This window comes from Trichechus manatus, unplaced genomic scaffold (assembly GCF_000243295.1).
Source record: "Trichechus manatus latirostris isolate Lorelei unplaced genomic scaffold, TriManLat1.0 scaffold00027, whole genome shotgun sequence".
NCBI classification, from domain to species: Eukaryota; Metazoa; Chordata; class Mammalia; order Sirenia; family Trichechidae; genus Trichechus; species Trichechus manatus.
In genome coordinates, this window is record NW_004443963.1 from 2,781,375 (window position 1) to 2,795,876 (window position 14,502).

General features: G+C 37.5%; 1 protein-coding gene across 4 annotated transcripts in view; it reads right to left on the reverse strand.

The window, feature by feature from the left end:
• Positions 1-1,207: 1,207 nt before the first annotated feature.
• The window catches only part of NUP37 (nucleoporin 37), a 44,927-nt gene continuing 31,632 nt past the window's right edge, over positions 1,208-14,502 (reverse strand). For 3 of the 4 annotated variants that reach the window (XM_023728964.1, XM_023728965.1, XM_004373761.2), the window contains 5 exons: positions 10,848-10,938; positions 6,079-6,260; positions 5,542-5,592; positions 2,151-2,244; positions 1,375-1,642 (listed from right to left, as the gene is read on the reverse strand). In XM_023728964.1, coding sequence (XP_023584732.1) covers positions 1,529-1,642; positions 2,151-2,244; positions 5,542-5,592; positions 6,079-6,260; positions 10,848-10,938 — 532 coding nt within the window. In that variant the 3' untranslated portion in view covers positions 1,375-1,528. Of the gene's footprint in view, positions 1,643-2,150; positions 2,245-5,541; positions 5,593-6,078; positions 6,261-10,847; positions 10,939-14,502 lie in introns of all 4 variants that reach the window. The other variant, XM_023728966.1, reaches the window with a different exon arrangement.

A 14,502-nucleotide genomic window follows, 5' to 3' on the forward strand; every position in this document is an offset into this window, starting at 1 on the left:
ACAATCAACACCCATGGAAGCAGCAGTCAAGAAATCAAATGACATACGGTACTGGGCAAATCTGATGCAAAAGATCTCTTTAAAGTATTAAAAAGCAAAGATGTCACTTTGAGAACTAAGGTGTGCCTGACACAAGCTGTGCTGTTTTCAATAGCCTCATATGCATATGAAAGCTGGACAATGAATAAGGAAGGCCGAAGAAGAACCAATGCCTTTGAATTATGGTGTTGGCGAAGAATATTGAATATACGATGGACTGCCAGAAGAACGAACAAATCTGTCTTGGAAGAAGTACAGCCAGAATGCTTCTTAGAAGTCTCACGTATTGTGGACATGTTATTAGGAAGGACCAGTCCCTGAAGGACATCATGCTTGGTAGAGTAGAGGGTCAGCGAAAAAGAGGAAGACCCTCAATGAGATGGACTGACACAGTGGCTGCAACAACGGGCTCAAGCATAACAAAGATTGTGAGGATGGTGCAGGACTAGGCGGTGTTTTGTTCTGTTGTACACAGGGTCACTATGAGTCAGAACCAACTCAACAGCATCTAACCACGACATCTGTGTAAGATCAAATTTACAGCAGCAACTTGAAAGATTAGATAGGAAACTTAGGGAGCAGTGAGTTTATGTTAATGAGGGAGGAACAACTCAGAAAAGGAGGGTGAGAATGGTTGTACAACTTAAAGAATGTAATCAGCGTCACTGAAATGTACAAGTAGAAGTTGTTGAATTGGTGTATGTCCTGCTATGTACATTCTCAACAAGAAAAACAAATTATAAAAATAAAACACCAAAGAAAACTCAAATAAAAAAAAAATCCAAGGTTTTTGATAAGAATGGTGAAAATTCATAAAAGGAGAAGTTGTTAAGGTAGCAAACTAGAAATAATTTTTCAAGATAAGCTTAATCCCATATACCAGATATTATGAGAATGTTTAGAAATTCAGTCAAAAAGTAATATGCATACGGTAAACAGTGGTGACAAACATAATCAATTATATTGTTCAGCAATTGAAAATAATATTTTTTTGAAACATTAAATTGAGTAATACTCCTTTATAATTATTGAAGAAGTTATAATACTCCCATAAACACAGATTACTAAAGAAAAGGTATACATACACACACATATACATTCAACCACTGCCAGGGTAACACTGAAAGGAGAGACGTTTTTCTCTTCATGTAAATGTTTGTGTCCCTGAGAATCTGGAAAATAGCATGTATTCAAAATACAGAGGATATGCATTCAAGAACCCTGTGATAAATCAAAAGCATTATTTTTCCTTAATCATCTCTTCTTTGGAGCTGACTCGTTGAGTCAATTACAGTCTTAAAAGGTGAAACTAAAACATAGAACAGAGTAGGAAAATAATTTTTCAAACCATAAACATTTTATTTAACAAAAGCCAATAAGTGAGATATTTCTAAAGCTTATAGTGTATTTAATATAAAAATAAGGAATTCTCTAAAATCTGTACTAAAAATACAAATTTTATGGACCTGAAGTACAGAACAAATTTATTTTACATTTCAGTCACCCAGAACAGCAGCTTGTGGTCTCCTCCAACTGCACACAGTGGGAGAGTTCTATGCCAGGAAAGACCAGATCCAACCGGTACACAGCCAATGAGGATGGGCTACAAAATGAGTGAAGAATTAAAGAAGCTCAATAAATCCCCAAAGTTAATAAATAAAAACCTACTTTTGAAATTAAGAAATGCATCGGTAAGTTAATTTTCTTTATACTGGAAACATAATTTAAAAATACACTCTCTCATACGTAAAATACACATTATTTACAAATGGCTGGAGTAAAGGACATAATTAATCTATGAATAACTAGTGCAGCTCAGACTCAAACATTTTTGCAGTCTACACCAACCAAGCAAGCACAATTAAATTATTTAAGTAAAAGAGGAAATACAATAGCAGAAGAAATAAAATGCTTCTTTAATGAATACTGGTCAAAACTATGTTGCCACTGGTGAATTTAAGTATCAAAAAATGCCTTCACTTTCTAATTTAAGCAGATAGCAGACATTCATAAATGTTTTGAGTTACCTATTTAAAAATTAGAGGCCATGGGTGGAAGAGTAGAAAAGACAAATTAAAAAACACACATATCACAAAATACTTCCACATTACCTGGGGGTGTCCTAAATGGTGAATTTGAAACTGGCTTGTCATTTTGCCAGGGTAGCCAGTTGTTGCAAACAAGTTTTCATTAATTGTGGACCACCTAAGACAAAAGACAGAATAAAAATAGGTACGGTTTCCTACAGATAACCATAAGCCCTTCTGCAACAGGGTTTTTTTTTTTTGTACAGAAACAATAATTTTATAACTCTAAATTTTTGAGGCTGGTGCAGGACAGGGCAGTGTTTCCTTCTGTTGTACGCAGGGTGACTGTGAGTCGGGAACCGACTTTACAATTAGACTAGTAATTATAAATTAATTCCAGGGAAGTCAGCTAAAAATATTTTCTCATTCTGTAAATATTTTCAAGTGCATATTGTGTCTTACTTCATTAAGTTCCAAAGTCACACAAGGATAACACAGTCCCTTTCTTATAACCAAAGGGCTTACAGTGTGCTGGGAGACAGAAACAAGTCATTAGATATAAAATATTTCAGAGAACAATACATTTAACAGTCTTATTGACATTCATTATAAAATTAGTGATACACTCGTGCTTAAATTTCTTGGGATGACATAAAAACACCTAGAATATTTAAGTATCAAGGAGTGTTGGACATTGCAGCAACAAAGCAATTAATCAACAAATGTTTACAATGCTCCAATGACATGCCCAGGACTGTACAAAGCGTAGTAAGGGAGATATAAGAAAAAAGAAATGATTCCTTGGCAAAAAAAGGTTAAAAATCTAGTTGATATTTTTATGTGTGGCACATAGTAAGGGAGATATAAGAAAAAAGAAATGATTCCTTGGAAAAAAAAAGGTTAAAAATCTAGTTGATATTTTTATGTGTGGCAAAAAGTACTGGCTGCTGGACAACAGCCATCTGTTTTTCTTCCATGTTAACTGAAGCCTAACTTTGTTCAGGTGGCTGTGTGTCCAAACTTAGGAGATGAGATACAATTTACTTAAGCTTACCATCGCAATTGCCAATAAAAGGGATTGCTCCTTTCTTATTTTTGGGCAACGTGGTATTAGGCGATGATACCTGGGACTTTATAGCCATCTTGTGACTGCAAAGCAACAAGCTCAGGGCCATGCCATTGAGGATGGCAGATGGAAAAGATGAAATGATCTGGGCTCTTCAATGTGTTGATGAATGCTAGACCAATCCTGAGACTGACTTCTTTTAAGTTCTGTAGTTCACTGATTTAAAATGTACATTTAGGAAACAAGTCGCAAAAGGACAAATATTATATAAGACCACTATCATAAGAACTCAAGAAAATGTTTAAACACAGAAGAAAACATTCTTTAATGTTTACGAGGGTGGGGAGAGAGGGAGAGGGTTATTCATTAACTAGATAGTAGACAAGAATTATCTTAGGTGAAGGGAAGGACAGCACACACTACAGGGGAAGTCAGCACAACTGGACTAAACTAAAAGCTAAGATGCTAAGAAGTTTCCTGAATACAACCAAACACTTCGAGGGACAGAGTAGCAGGGGTGGGGGTCTGGGGACCATGCTTTCAGGGGACATCTAGGTCAATTGGCATAACAAAGCTTATTAAGAAAATGTTCTGCATCCCACTTTGATGAATGGTGTCTGGGGTCTTAAAAGCTAGCAAACAGCCATCTAAGATGCATCAATTGGTCCTAACCCACCTAAAGTAAAGGAGAATGAAGAACACCGTAGACACAAGGTAAGTATTAGCCCAAGAGACAGAAAGGGCCACATAAACCAGAGACTCCATCAGCCTGAGACCAGAAGAACTACATGGTGCCCGGCTACCACCAATGACCTCCCTGACAGGGAATACAACAGAGAGTACCTGACGGAGCAGGAGAAAAGTAGGGTGCAGAACTCAAATTCTAGTCAAAAGACCAGACTTAATGGATTGATTGAGACTGGAGGGACCCTGGAAGACAGGTTAGTCCAAAACTAAAACCATTCCTGAGGCCAACTCTTCAAAGATTAGACTGGACTATGGGACATAAAATGATATTCATGAACAGCATGCTTCTTAGCTCAAGTAGGTACATGAGGCTAAACGGGCTGCTCTTGTCCAGAGGTGAGATGAGAAGGCAGAGAGGGTCAGGAGCTGGCTGAATGGACATGAGAAATCTGGGGTAGAAAGGAAGAGTGTGCTGTCACAGTATAGCGAGAGCAACTAGGGTCACATAACAATGTACATATAAATTTTTGTATGAGAGACTAACTTGAATTGTAAGCTTTGACTTAAAGCACAACAACTAAAAATAAATAATTTGCTCATGTTTGTGAAATCAGGATGCTTTTCACAATCTATGGCTTTGTTACTTTTAGTGAAATATTTTCATTTTAAGGGTACATAAAATATGGTCTTCCCAAGTCCTATAATTTTATAGGAGATAATTTAGATTTGATGAAATGTAGTATATAATAAATATTCCATTGGTTTTGGTCAGTGCTAGTTGGGATCCCTGTTAGTTAAAGCTGAAAGTAGCCTAATGAATATACTACATGTGATGATTAAGGTTATGTGCCAGCTTGGCTAGGCCATGATTCTCAGTGGTTTGGCAGATACTATATAATCGTTCTCCATTTTGGTGATCTGATGTGAGCAGCCGATCAGTTGAAAGGAGAGTTTCCTTGGGGGTGTGGCCTCAATCTAATATATACAGATGTTCTGGCAAAGCTTGCTCTGTCTGGATCCTGCATCCAACTCATCATCCTCTGACCTCCAGTACTTGGGACGTGAGCCAGCAGCCTGTCATCTGAACTGCAGATTTTGGGTTCGTCAGCCCCTGCACACATGTAAGTCAGGAGAAGCCTCCAGCCTAATGTCTGACCTACAGATTTGGGACTTTCCAGCCTCTAGAACTGTGTGAGACATTTCCTTGAAATAAATCACTCTCTCTATAATGCTTCACTTGTGTTTCTCCTCTAGAGAACCCAGCCTAAGACATTATACAATGGAATATTATACAAAAATGAAAAAGAACAAAGTAGACTTGTATGTTAAGTGAAATAAAGTCAGACATATATAGCATGTTCTCATTTAAAAGACAACAATCAAGTTTATATGACTATATATGGATGCACCTACATTTACATCTTTATCAGCATAGAAAAATGTTAGGAAGGATATGCTCTAAATTATTGGGGTGGTACTGGTGAAGCGGCAACATTTTTTAATAAAATTTTTCAAGGAAAATACTGGAAAACAAATCAATTCCTCCCCCAGACCAAAAGACAAAAGCAAACACTTAGGAAAGCAAAATGACTATTTATGAAACAATTAGAAAAAAATCCAGTACAAAAAGAAGGATTGGGAAAGTATTCCAGGCAGTGGCACAGCACAAAGTAACCAAACTCAAAAAATCAGATTATAACTCCAACAAAAATGATACACTACCTGAATAAGAAGGCTCGATCTAAGTGGATAGGTCTCTTCTCTTGAGGATAACTAAAAGAAAATATTTTGCGTTTTATGAATTATGTCTTTGACTCAAGTAAGTAAACTTACATTAAGACTTAAAAGGTATTTTCTCTTTAAAGGACACAATGCCCCAATGAATCTAAACTGTAATAAAATTTCAAATAAGCATTACATTAAAAAAGATAAAATACAGTAGAGATATAAACATGACTTAGCTCTACAGGACACCTTCACTCAACAGGGACAGTGTTCTTCTTTTGTTCTTAACATAACATCGCTTAGATCAAAGATTTCCTTTTCCACATTGTCCTTTCTGAGTTATTCCCAAGTAAATCTGCAAAGCATGGGTACCCATCTCTGTTACATAAAAACCCATAGGTTTGGCTCTTCTCCAAGGAGAGACTTGATTTTGTGCTACAGTGACGCTCAGGTTTACAAGGACAGCCAATGGATCATCTAGCAACAATGACTGATTTCTTGTTAAGTAATAAAATAAATACACTAAGGAAGTACCTGGACTGAGTAATATCCCAAATTAACCAATCATTCCCTGCAACAGCTCCAACTTTGAAGGTGTTTTTTAAGCACCAGTGTGCTGACATTAATGGCATCTGTTCTGATTCAAGAGACAAAATAGCCTGTTGGGCAATAAGGTCATAGAATCGGATTGTTCCATTCTTCTCTGCAACCATCAGCTGAAAGACAGAACAATAAAACTAAACCATCTATCTCACTAGCCAAACCTGAGTAGGCAGAGATTCAATGTCACACAGTAAAACCTAAGCATCTGCATATATTACAAATAGGAGATTAAATGCAAAGGAAATGAGAAACCTATATAAAAATATACAATTTGAAAAATCTTAAAAACTGGTACAAGAAAGACTCAAGAAAGTTAAGTGCCATTTTAAGTGATGATGTATGCTTACTAGAAAGAAGAGATCAGCCTCAGATCCATTCTCGGAAAAGTTACCATTAAGTTATATTGTCTAGAAAGGATAACCAAGTATGTTTCTCAAAAAACATATTTATGTGTTACACATTCTAATGCAGTGTAAGTCTGTGTCCAGAATGGAAGGCAGCCTGGCATAATGAAAGAACACAGACAGGCTTAGGGAGCAGGCTGCCTCCTACACTTAAAAGCTCAATGACTCTGCCAAGTTTGAGGGTCTTGACTGGCAGTTTCCTCATTTCTAAAATGGAGATGTGAGAGTAAGAATAGCTACTTTGCAAGGTTGCTGTGATGATTAAATCTGTAATATATGTAAAGCACCTAGTACAGTGTGTGTGATACATAGTTGCCACTCAATTAATAGTAGTTACTATTACTTCAATATTTCCTTGATCTAAGATACCACTGGAGTTCCTGGGTGGTGCTAATGGTTAATGCGCTCAGCTGCTAACCAAAAGGTTGGAGGGTTGAGCCCACCCAGAGGTGCCTTGGGAGAAAGGCCTGGTGATCTACTTCCAAAAGATCAGCCACTGAAAACCCTGTGGGCACAGTTCTACTCCAACACACATGGGGTCTCCATACCATGGATTTAAGATGTTTGAATGAATTAATCATAGATTTTATATGTATCTCTCTACAAAATACACAAATTATGATATATAATTAAATGCACAATTATAAAGTAATTCCAAATTTTATAAGATAAATCTCAAATTTACAAACCCAGTTATAGGGGCATGATTCCTTTAGGACTTTTCTGAGACACAAAACAGTAATATGCACTAAAAGAGGAAACAGCTTAAGTCGTACTGAACAGTGTAGTACTAGACCCAGACTGAGTTCACATCTGTGACTGTACAACTTTGGGCAAATTACTTCATGTTTTGGTGCTTCCATTCTCTCTTCTATAAAATGGACTGAATAACGCTACTGACCTCCAAGTGTTGTGGGTATTAAATGAGAGGATATATGTAACACATTCAGCACAGTTCCTGGCATAGAGGAAAAACATTCAACAAATGTTGGTTGTTAAATCTCACTTTATTTAGCCACTCTCTACCTTCTCTCCTGTTGGAATCAGAGAATGAGATGTCTTCAGTTCTCCTCTCTGGTCCTGTGACATCCTAGGCATTGGTTCTGTTATTATTACCTGCTGAAATCTTAGCTCCACTTGTGGTTTACAGGATTTGAGAGCTTACTGTCTTGAGGTCCTTTGCTCTTGTATCTCTGATATTTGTTTTTGGCTTTCCAGTTTGTATGGCTCTTTCATATACTTTATATCTCATAGGATTTTCATAAGAATTCTGAGATAGGTAACCATGGATCCATCTCTCTTATTTCCTTTCTGTCTTTACCTGTCTGCCTTATTTTCATCAAGGTCAAGCATAACAGAACGAAACTCTGGGCTTGATCTGGTATGGCAGACCAATGAAAACCACTGGATTGTCACAATAGTAATAGGGTAGATAATGACAACAATCATAAACAGCTAAAATTGATTTAAGTGCTTATTATATTCCAGGTACTCTTTTAAGGACTTTTATAAGTGTTTTTAGTCATTTAATACCTGTAAGAATCCATTTTACAGGTTGAGGAAGTGAAGTTTGTGAGTGAGAGAGAGCTTGCCTGAGACCACACAGCTATTAAGAGGTGGGACTGGGATTTAACTCCTGGCAGTTAACTAAAAAATCCATACTCTAAAGTACTTCTCTGTGTCACCTTTTTGTATTCTAGGTTTCTGAATTTAATAGTAATATCATGAAACTGGTATTTTAAGAAGATTTGTTGTTGTCGTTAGCTGCCATTGAGTTAGCTCCAACTAACAGCGACTTCATGTATAACAGAACGAAACACAGCCATCCTCACAATTGTTGGTATATTTGAGCCCATTGTTGGAAGGTTAGTGTAACTAACGAAGGCAAGAAGTATCAAAGAGCGGAGAGCTAGAGACTTGAAACAAGACAAGTATTGTTAAGAGTTAGGTGTGAGAAAAGAAAGGGGAAGAATGCACCCTAATGACAGAAGAGAAATGTACCCTAGTGACAATGAAGGAAAAATTAAAACACCTGGAAAAGTCTGTGTACAGGGAAGGAAGAAATCAAAGATGATTTTAGGATTTTGAGTTTATATGATTTAGAGCAAGGACTTCCGAACATTCTGAAGTTATTGGGGAAGAGGAACTGAAGTTGAAAGGTATAAATGACAGGTTCAAGACATTTCGAAAATAAAAGACGTGAAGAAGATAGTCTAAGGGGAGGCAGAAGAATGCAATGGTTAAGAGCAAGAACTATAGTAATGGCTTGGTGTTGTTGTTAGGTGCTGTTGAGTTGGTTTCCGCTCATAGTGACCCTGTGTACAACAGAACTAAACACTGCCTGGTCCTGCACCGTCCTCACAATCATTGCTATGTTTGAACCCATTGTTGCAAGCCACCGTGTCAATCCGTCTCATATGAGGGTTGTCCTCTTTTTCGGTGACCCTCTACTTCACCAAGCATGATGTCCTTCTCCAAGGACTGGTCCCTCCTGATAACATGTACAAAATATGTTAAGACGAAGTCTCACCATCTCCATTTCTAAGGAGCATTCTGGCTGTACTTCTTCCAAGACAGATTTGTTCGTTCTTCTGGCAGTCCATGGTATATTCGGTATTCTTCTTCAAAACCATAATTCAAATGCATCAATTCTTCTTCAGTCTTCCTTATCCATTGTCCAGCTTTCGCACGCATAAGAGACAGAAATACCATGGGTCAGATGTATCTTAGTCCTCAAAGTGAAACCATCACTTTTTAACACTTTAAAGAGGTCTTTTGTAGTAGACTTGCCCAATGCAATGTGTAGTTTGGCTTCTTGACTACTGCTTCCATGAGTACTGACTGTTGATTCAAGTAAAATGAAATCCTTGACAACTTCAATCTTTTCTCTGTTTATTGTGATGTTGCTTATTGGTCCACTTATAAGGATTCTTGCTTTCTTTATGTTGAGGTGAGAACCAGGCTGCTTGGGTTCAACTGCCAGTTCTTCCACTTACTAGCTGGTAACTTCGGGTAAGTTACTTCTCTGTGCCTTGGTTTCCTTATCTGTGTGAAACGATTATACATGAAATGCCAACAAAGGGGCTGGCATATAGTAAGCATTATGTAAATGTTGAGGAGCCCCAGTGGTACAGTGGTTAAGTGCTTGGCTGCTAACCGAAAGGTTGGTGGTTCAAACCCATTAGCCTCTCCACAGGAGAAAGATGTGGCTGTCTGCTTCCATAATGCCTCAGAAGCACTATGGGGCAGTTCTACTCTGTCCTAAAGGGTTGCTATGAGTTGGAATTCAACTGATGGCACCAAGTTTGGTCTTTTATTTTTATGTAAATGTTTACTATGATTAATCAAGCCTATCTTTTTGTACAAGTCCGAGGACAAGAAACAGTGGAGGACGAGAAAGAGCCAACGAGAAGAAGTATGAAGACATTAGAGGGATGTGAAAGTAGGGTGCTGAAGGAACTGGCATGAACTCTAGAGGACAGCTGAAGGATTAACTTGAAGATGCACTTCTAAGGAAAGAGACAATAAAAAGAATAATGCACAATCTGGCAAATGAGGATACTCTGTTGAATGGCTTCTATCTTCCCAATGAAGTAAGAATAATGCCATCTACTGATAAATAAGAACTCAGTATATTTTTAGTATTTTAGAAAGTTCTACCCTGAATAGGAACAGAACACTACCACAGCTAGATTTTCCTTATGCCACTGATGGTTTCTGTTTACACATGTGAATTTAACTTTTTTTTTTTAATATTTTTTTTACTGTACTGTAGGTGAAGGTTTACAGAACAAAGTTTCTCATTAAACAAGTCAGTACACATATTGCTTTATGACAACTGTTAACAACCCCATGACATGTCAACACTGTCCCTTCTCAACCTTGGGTTCCCTATCACCAGCTTTCTTGTCCTCTCCTGCCTTCTAGTCCTTGTCCTTGGACTGCTGTGCCTCATTAGTCCCATTTTGTTTTATGGGGCTGTCCAATCCCTGGCTGAATTTAACTTTTTTTTAAAAAAACCTAAATACTAGAATACTGCTACTAGATAGTTACTATCAGTTTTTAGAATGCATAAACTCTGAATAAATGAAATCTGGGGATGATGGTTGTCAAGTCAAAACAATTACAAAGAAACTTTTAAGGTACAGATTTCTAGAGTAATCCAAATACAGTTTGTGCCAATTAGAATCTCTGAGGTGAAAAAAATCATTCACTTTTCTCCTGTAGGTGTGTATGTATCACATCTGTGCATGTCTTTTCAGCGTGATAAAAGAAATCTAAGTTATAAATATTAACCTTGTAAGTTTCTTCAGGATGCCAGCACACACTCATTCCAGGGGAACGAAGAGCAAAATGAGCTGTCTGAACTCCTTCCAAGTCCCAAATCCTAATAACAGAATAGGAGTATAATGTTAAATATTTTGATGTATCACTACTAAAAAAAATTAAATTTCCATGAATTTATTCAAAGTTATTAACTAGAGATTGCAAAGTAGACATTTATAGTTAAAGTACATCTTTTAAAGAAAACTATAACACTGCTTTTAGAAAATGTGGAAGTAGTATGAAGAATTTAAAGTTTACCATACTAGATCATGGAAAAAGGAATCTCACACACATTATCTCTAATTAATGCAACACAGCAACACTGTAATGCAGTAACCAAATTAGATTATGTATATATTTTGTGGGCTAAATCTTGAAGTGTCTAGGTCACTAATCAGTTGCATCCCTACTTCAGTAGTCATTTCATAATTAACAATAATTTTTACCAGTGGTACTTAAAAAAATTGTGCTCCCATTTTCAAAATAACATATAAGAAATCTGATATGAGGTGATGTCAATTTGGGGAGATAGCCACTTTCCTTAGCTGGTTATTCCTTCTACCTTTTGGCTTTCACTCCAGTCTCTACTTCCTGTCTTACAGCTTTTCTCTTCTGGCTCACTTCCCTGGAGGCCAGGCATGATAGCGGCCACATTAAAGGTGGGTTAAAGGAATAGGCACCTGGGCCCTCTCATTTTCCCTCCCCTCAATACTTACAAATTCAAGGTAAAAAGGACCAGGTTACTCATTGATACATCTCTACCATCCCAATTTCTTTCCCATCCCCAGAGTGGGGATCAGGACTCAGAAGTCTTAGTCAGGGCACTTTGTTGTGAGAAGCACTACCACCAACCCAGAATGTTTTCTGGCCCATTCTTTACACTCAGCCACCATCATATCTTGCTGTCACAAAGTATGACAGAGAGTTAGCATGGAAAGAGTCGGTAAGTTGGTGGGGGCTGGCAAAATACCCACAGAATTCTGTCCCTTAACAACTAAACACATTCATTAGAATATCTTGAACTTTTTCTTCGAGGTTTTACAGTTCATATCTTATTAGAGACCATAAAACAATTTCAACAAATTTAAATGAGGTATCTTTAAAGTTAGGCAAAAGTTTATTTCAAAGAAAGTAAACATTATTGGACAATGCTAGTACTCTGTGCCAAACCACAATATTTAAAATATTTTTCTTCCTTGTAGAAATTATAGGGTCTCCAATGCTGAAATATCATGGTTACATAGAAACTAACACAAATGTTTAAAATATATTTAGCTATTTGATTAAATAATTTAGAATCATACTCTTTTCTCTTGCCAAATCAACACTTCTCATCTTTATTATCAAGGGAGACAATTACAATTTAATTTAAGAGGGGAATCACATTCCCCAAGGGTTTATGCAATTGTATTTCACCCCTCCACGAATGAGATTATTAATTATGGCAACTGAATATTTTTTTCTTTTCTACTGACTTTTTAATAATAAAGTACCAGGCTAGCGTATATTTCACCACTACTGAACTAGAGGAATTTGTCTTGCAAATTCAGTGATTCCCAGAGACAATGGTTTAAAACCCCTCATTCTTTTTTTAAATTTTTATTTTATTGTACTTTAAATGAAAGTTTAGAATTTAGTTAGACTCTCATACAAAAATTTATACATACATTGTTATGTGACCCTAATTGCTCTCCCTATACTGTGACAGCACACTCCTCCTTTCCACCCGATTTCCCATGTCCATTCAACCAGCTCCTGACCCTCCCTGCCTTCTCATCTCACCTCTGGACAGGAGCTGCCCATTTAGTCTCGTGTATCTACTTGAGCTAAGAAGCACACTCTTTATGAGTATCATTTTATGTCCCATAGTCCAGTCTAATCTTTGACCAAAGAGTTGGCCTCGGGAATGGTTTTAGTGCTGGGCTGACAAAGAGTCCACAGGCCACGCTCTCTGGGTTTCCTCCACTCTCAGTCAGACCATTAAGTCTGGTCTTTTCACTAGAACTTGAGTTCTGCACCCCACTTTTCTGCTGCTCCAACTGGGGCTCTCTGTTGTATTCCCCACCAGGGTGGTCACTGGTGGTAGCCAGGCACCATCTACTTCTTCTGGTCTCAGGCTGTTGCAGTCTTTGGTTTATGTAGCCTTTTCTGTCTCTTGGGCTAATGCTTTCCTTGTGACTTTGGTACTCTTCATTCTCCTTTGCTCTAGGTGGGCTGGGATCAACTGATCCATCTTAGATGGCCCTTGCTAGCTTTTAAGATCCTAGACGCCACTCACCGAAGTAGGATGCAGAACATTTTCTTAATAAACTTTGTTATGCCAGTTGACCTAGATGTCTCCTGAAAGCATGGTCCCCAGACCTCCGCCGCTGCTACTCTGTCCCTCGAAGTGTTTGGTGGTATTCAGGATACTTCTTAGGTTTGGTTTAGTCCTGTCTTGACTTCCCCTGTAGTGTGTGCTGTCCTTCCCTTCACCTAAGATAATTCTTGTCTACTATCTAGTTAGTGAATAATCCTCTCCCTACCTACGCACCCTTGTAACCATCAAAGAATGTTTTCCTCTGTTTAAACCTTTTCTTGAGTTCTTATAATAGGGGTCTCATACAATATTTGTCCTTTTGCAACTGACTAAAATCACTCAGCATAATGCCTTACAGATTGCTCCATGTTATAAGGTGTTCCACGGATTCATCGTTCTTTATCGTTGCGTAGTATTCCATTGTGTGAATATACCATAATTTATCCATTTGTCTGTTGATACGCACCTAGGTTGTTTCCATCTTTTTGCTATTGTGAACAGTGCTGCAATGAACATGGGTGTGCATGTATCTATTCGTGTGATGGCTCTTATTTCTCTAGAATATATTCCAAGGGGCAGGATTGCTGGATTGTGTGGTACTTCTATTTCTAGCTTTTTAAGGAAGTGCCAAATCGATTTCCAAAGTGGTTGTATCATTTTACATTTCCACCAACAGTGTGTTAAGCATTCCAGTCTCTCCACAACCTCTCCACATTTATTATTTTGTGTTCTTTGGATTAATGCTAGCGTTGTTGGGGTAAGATGGTATCTCATTGTAGTTTTGATTTGCATTTCTCTAATGGCTAATGATCGTTAGCATTTCTTCATGTGTCTGTTAGCTGCCTGAATATCTTCTTTGGCGAAGTGCCTGTTCATATCCGTTGCCCATTTTTTAACTGGGTTAAACCCCTCATTCTTCTTTTTTTTTTTTATATTTTATTGTACTTCAGGTGAAGGCTTACAGAACAAATAAGTTTCTCATGGAACAGTAGTACACATGCTGTTTTATGACATTGGTTAACAACCCCACAACATATTAACCCCCTAAATTCTCAACTTTTTTTTTTTTTTTTTGGTGAAAATACACATAGCCAAAGATACGCCATTTCAAAAATTTTTTTTTAACGTACGCATTTAAGTGACATTGACTACGCTCTTCTGATTGTGCTGTTATTCTCACTTAAGATGAAGGCTTACAGGACAAAATAGTTTCCCATTTAACAGTTACTACAAATGTTGCCATATGACAATGGTTAACAATCTCACAACACATCAACAATATCCTTACTCTACTTTGTGTTCCCTATCATCAGCTTCCTACTCCCC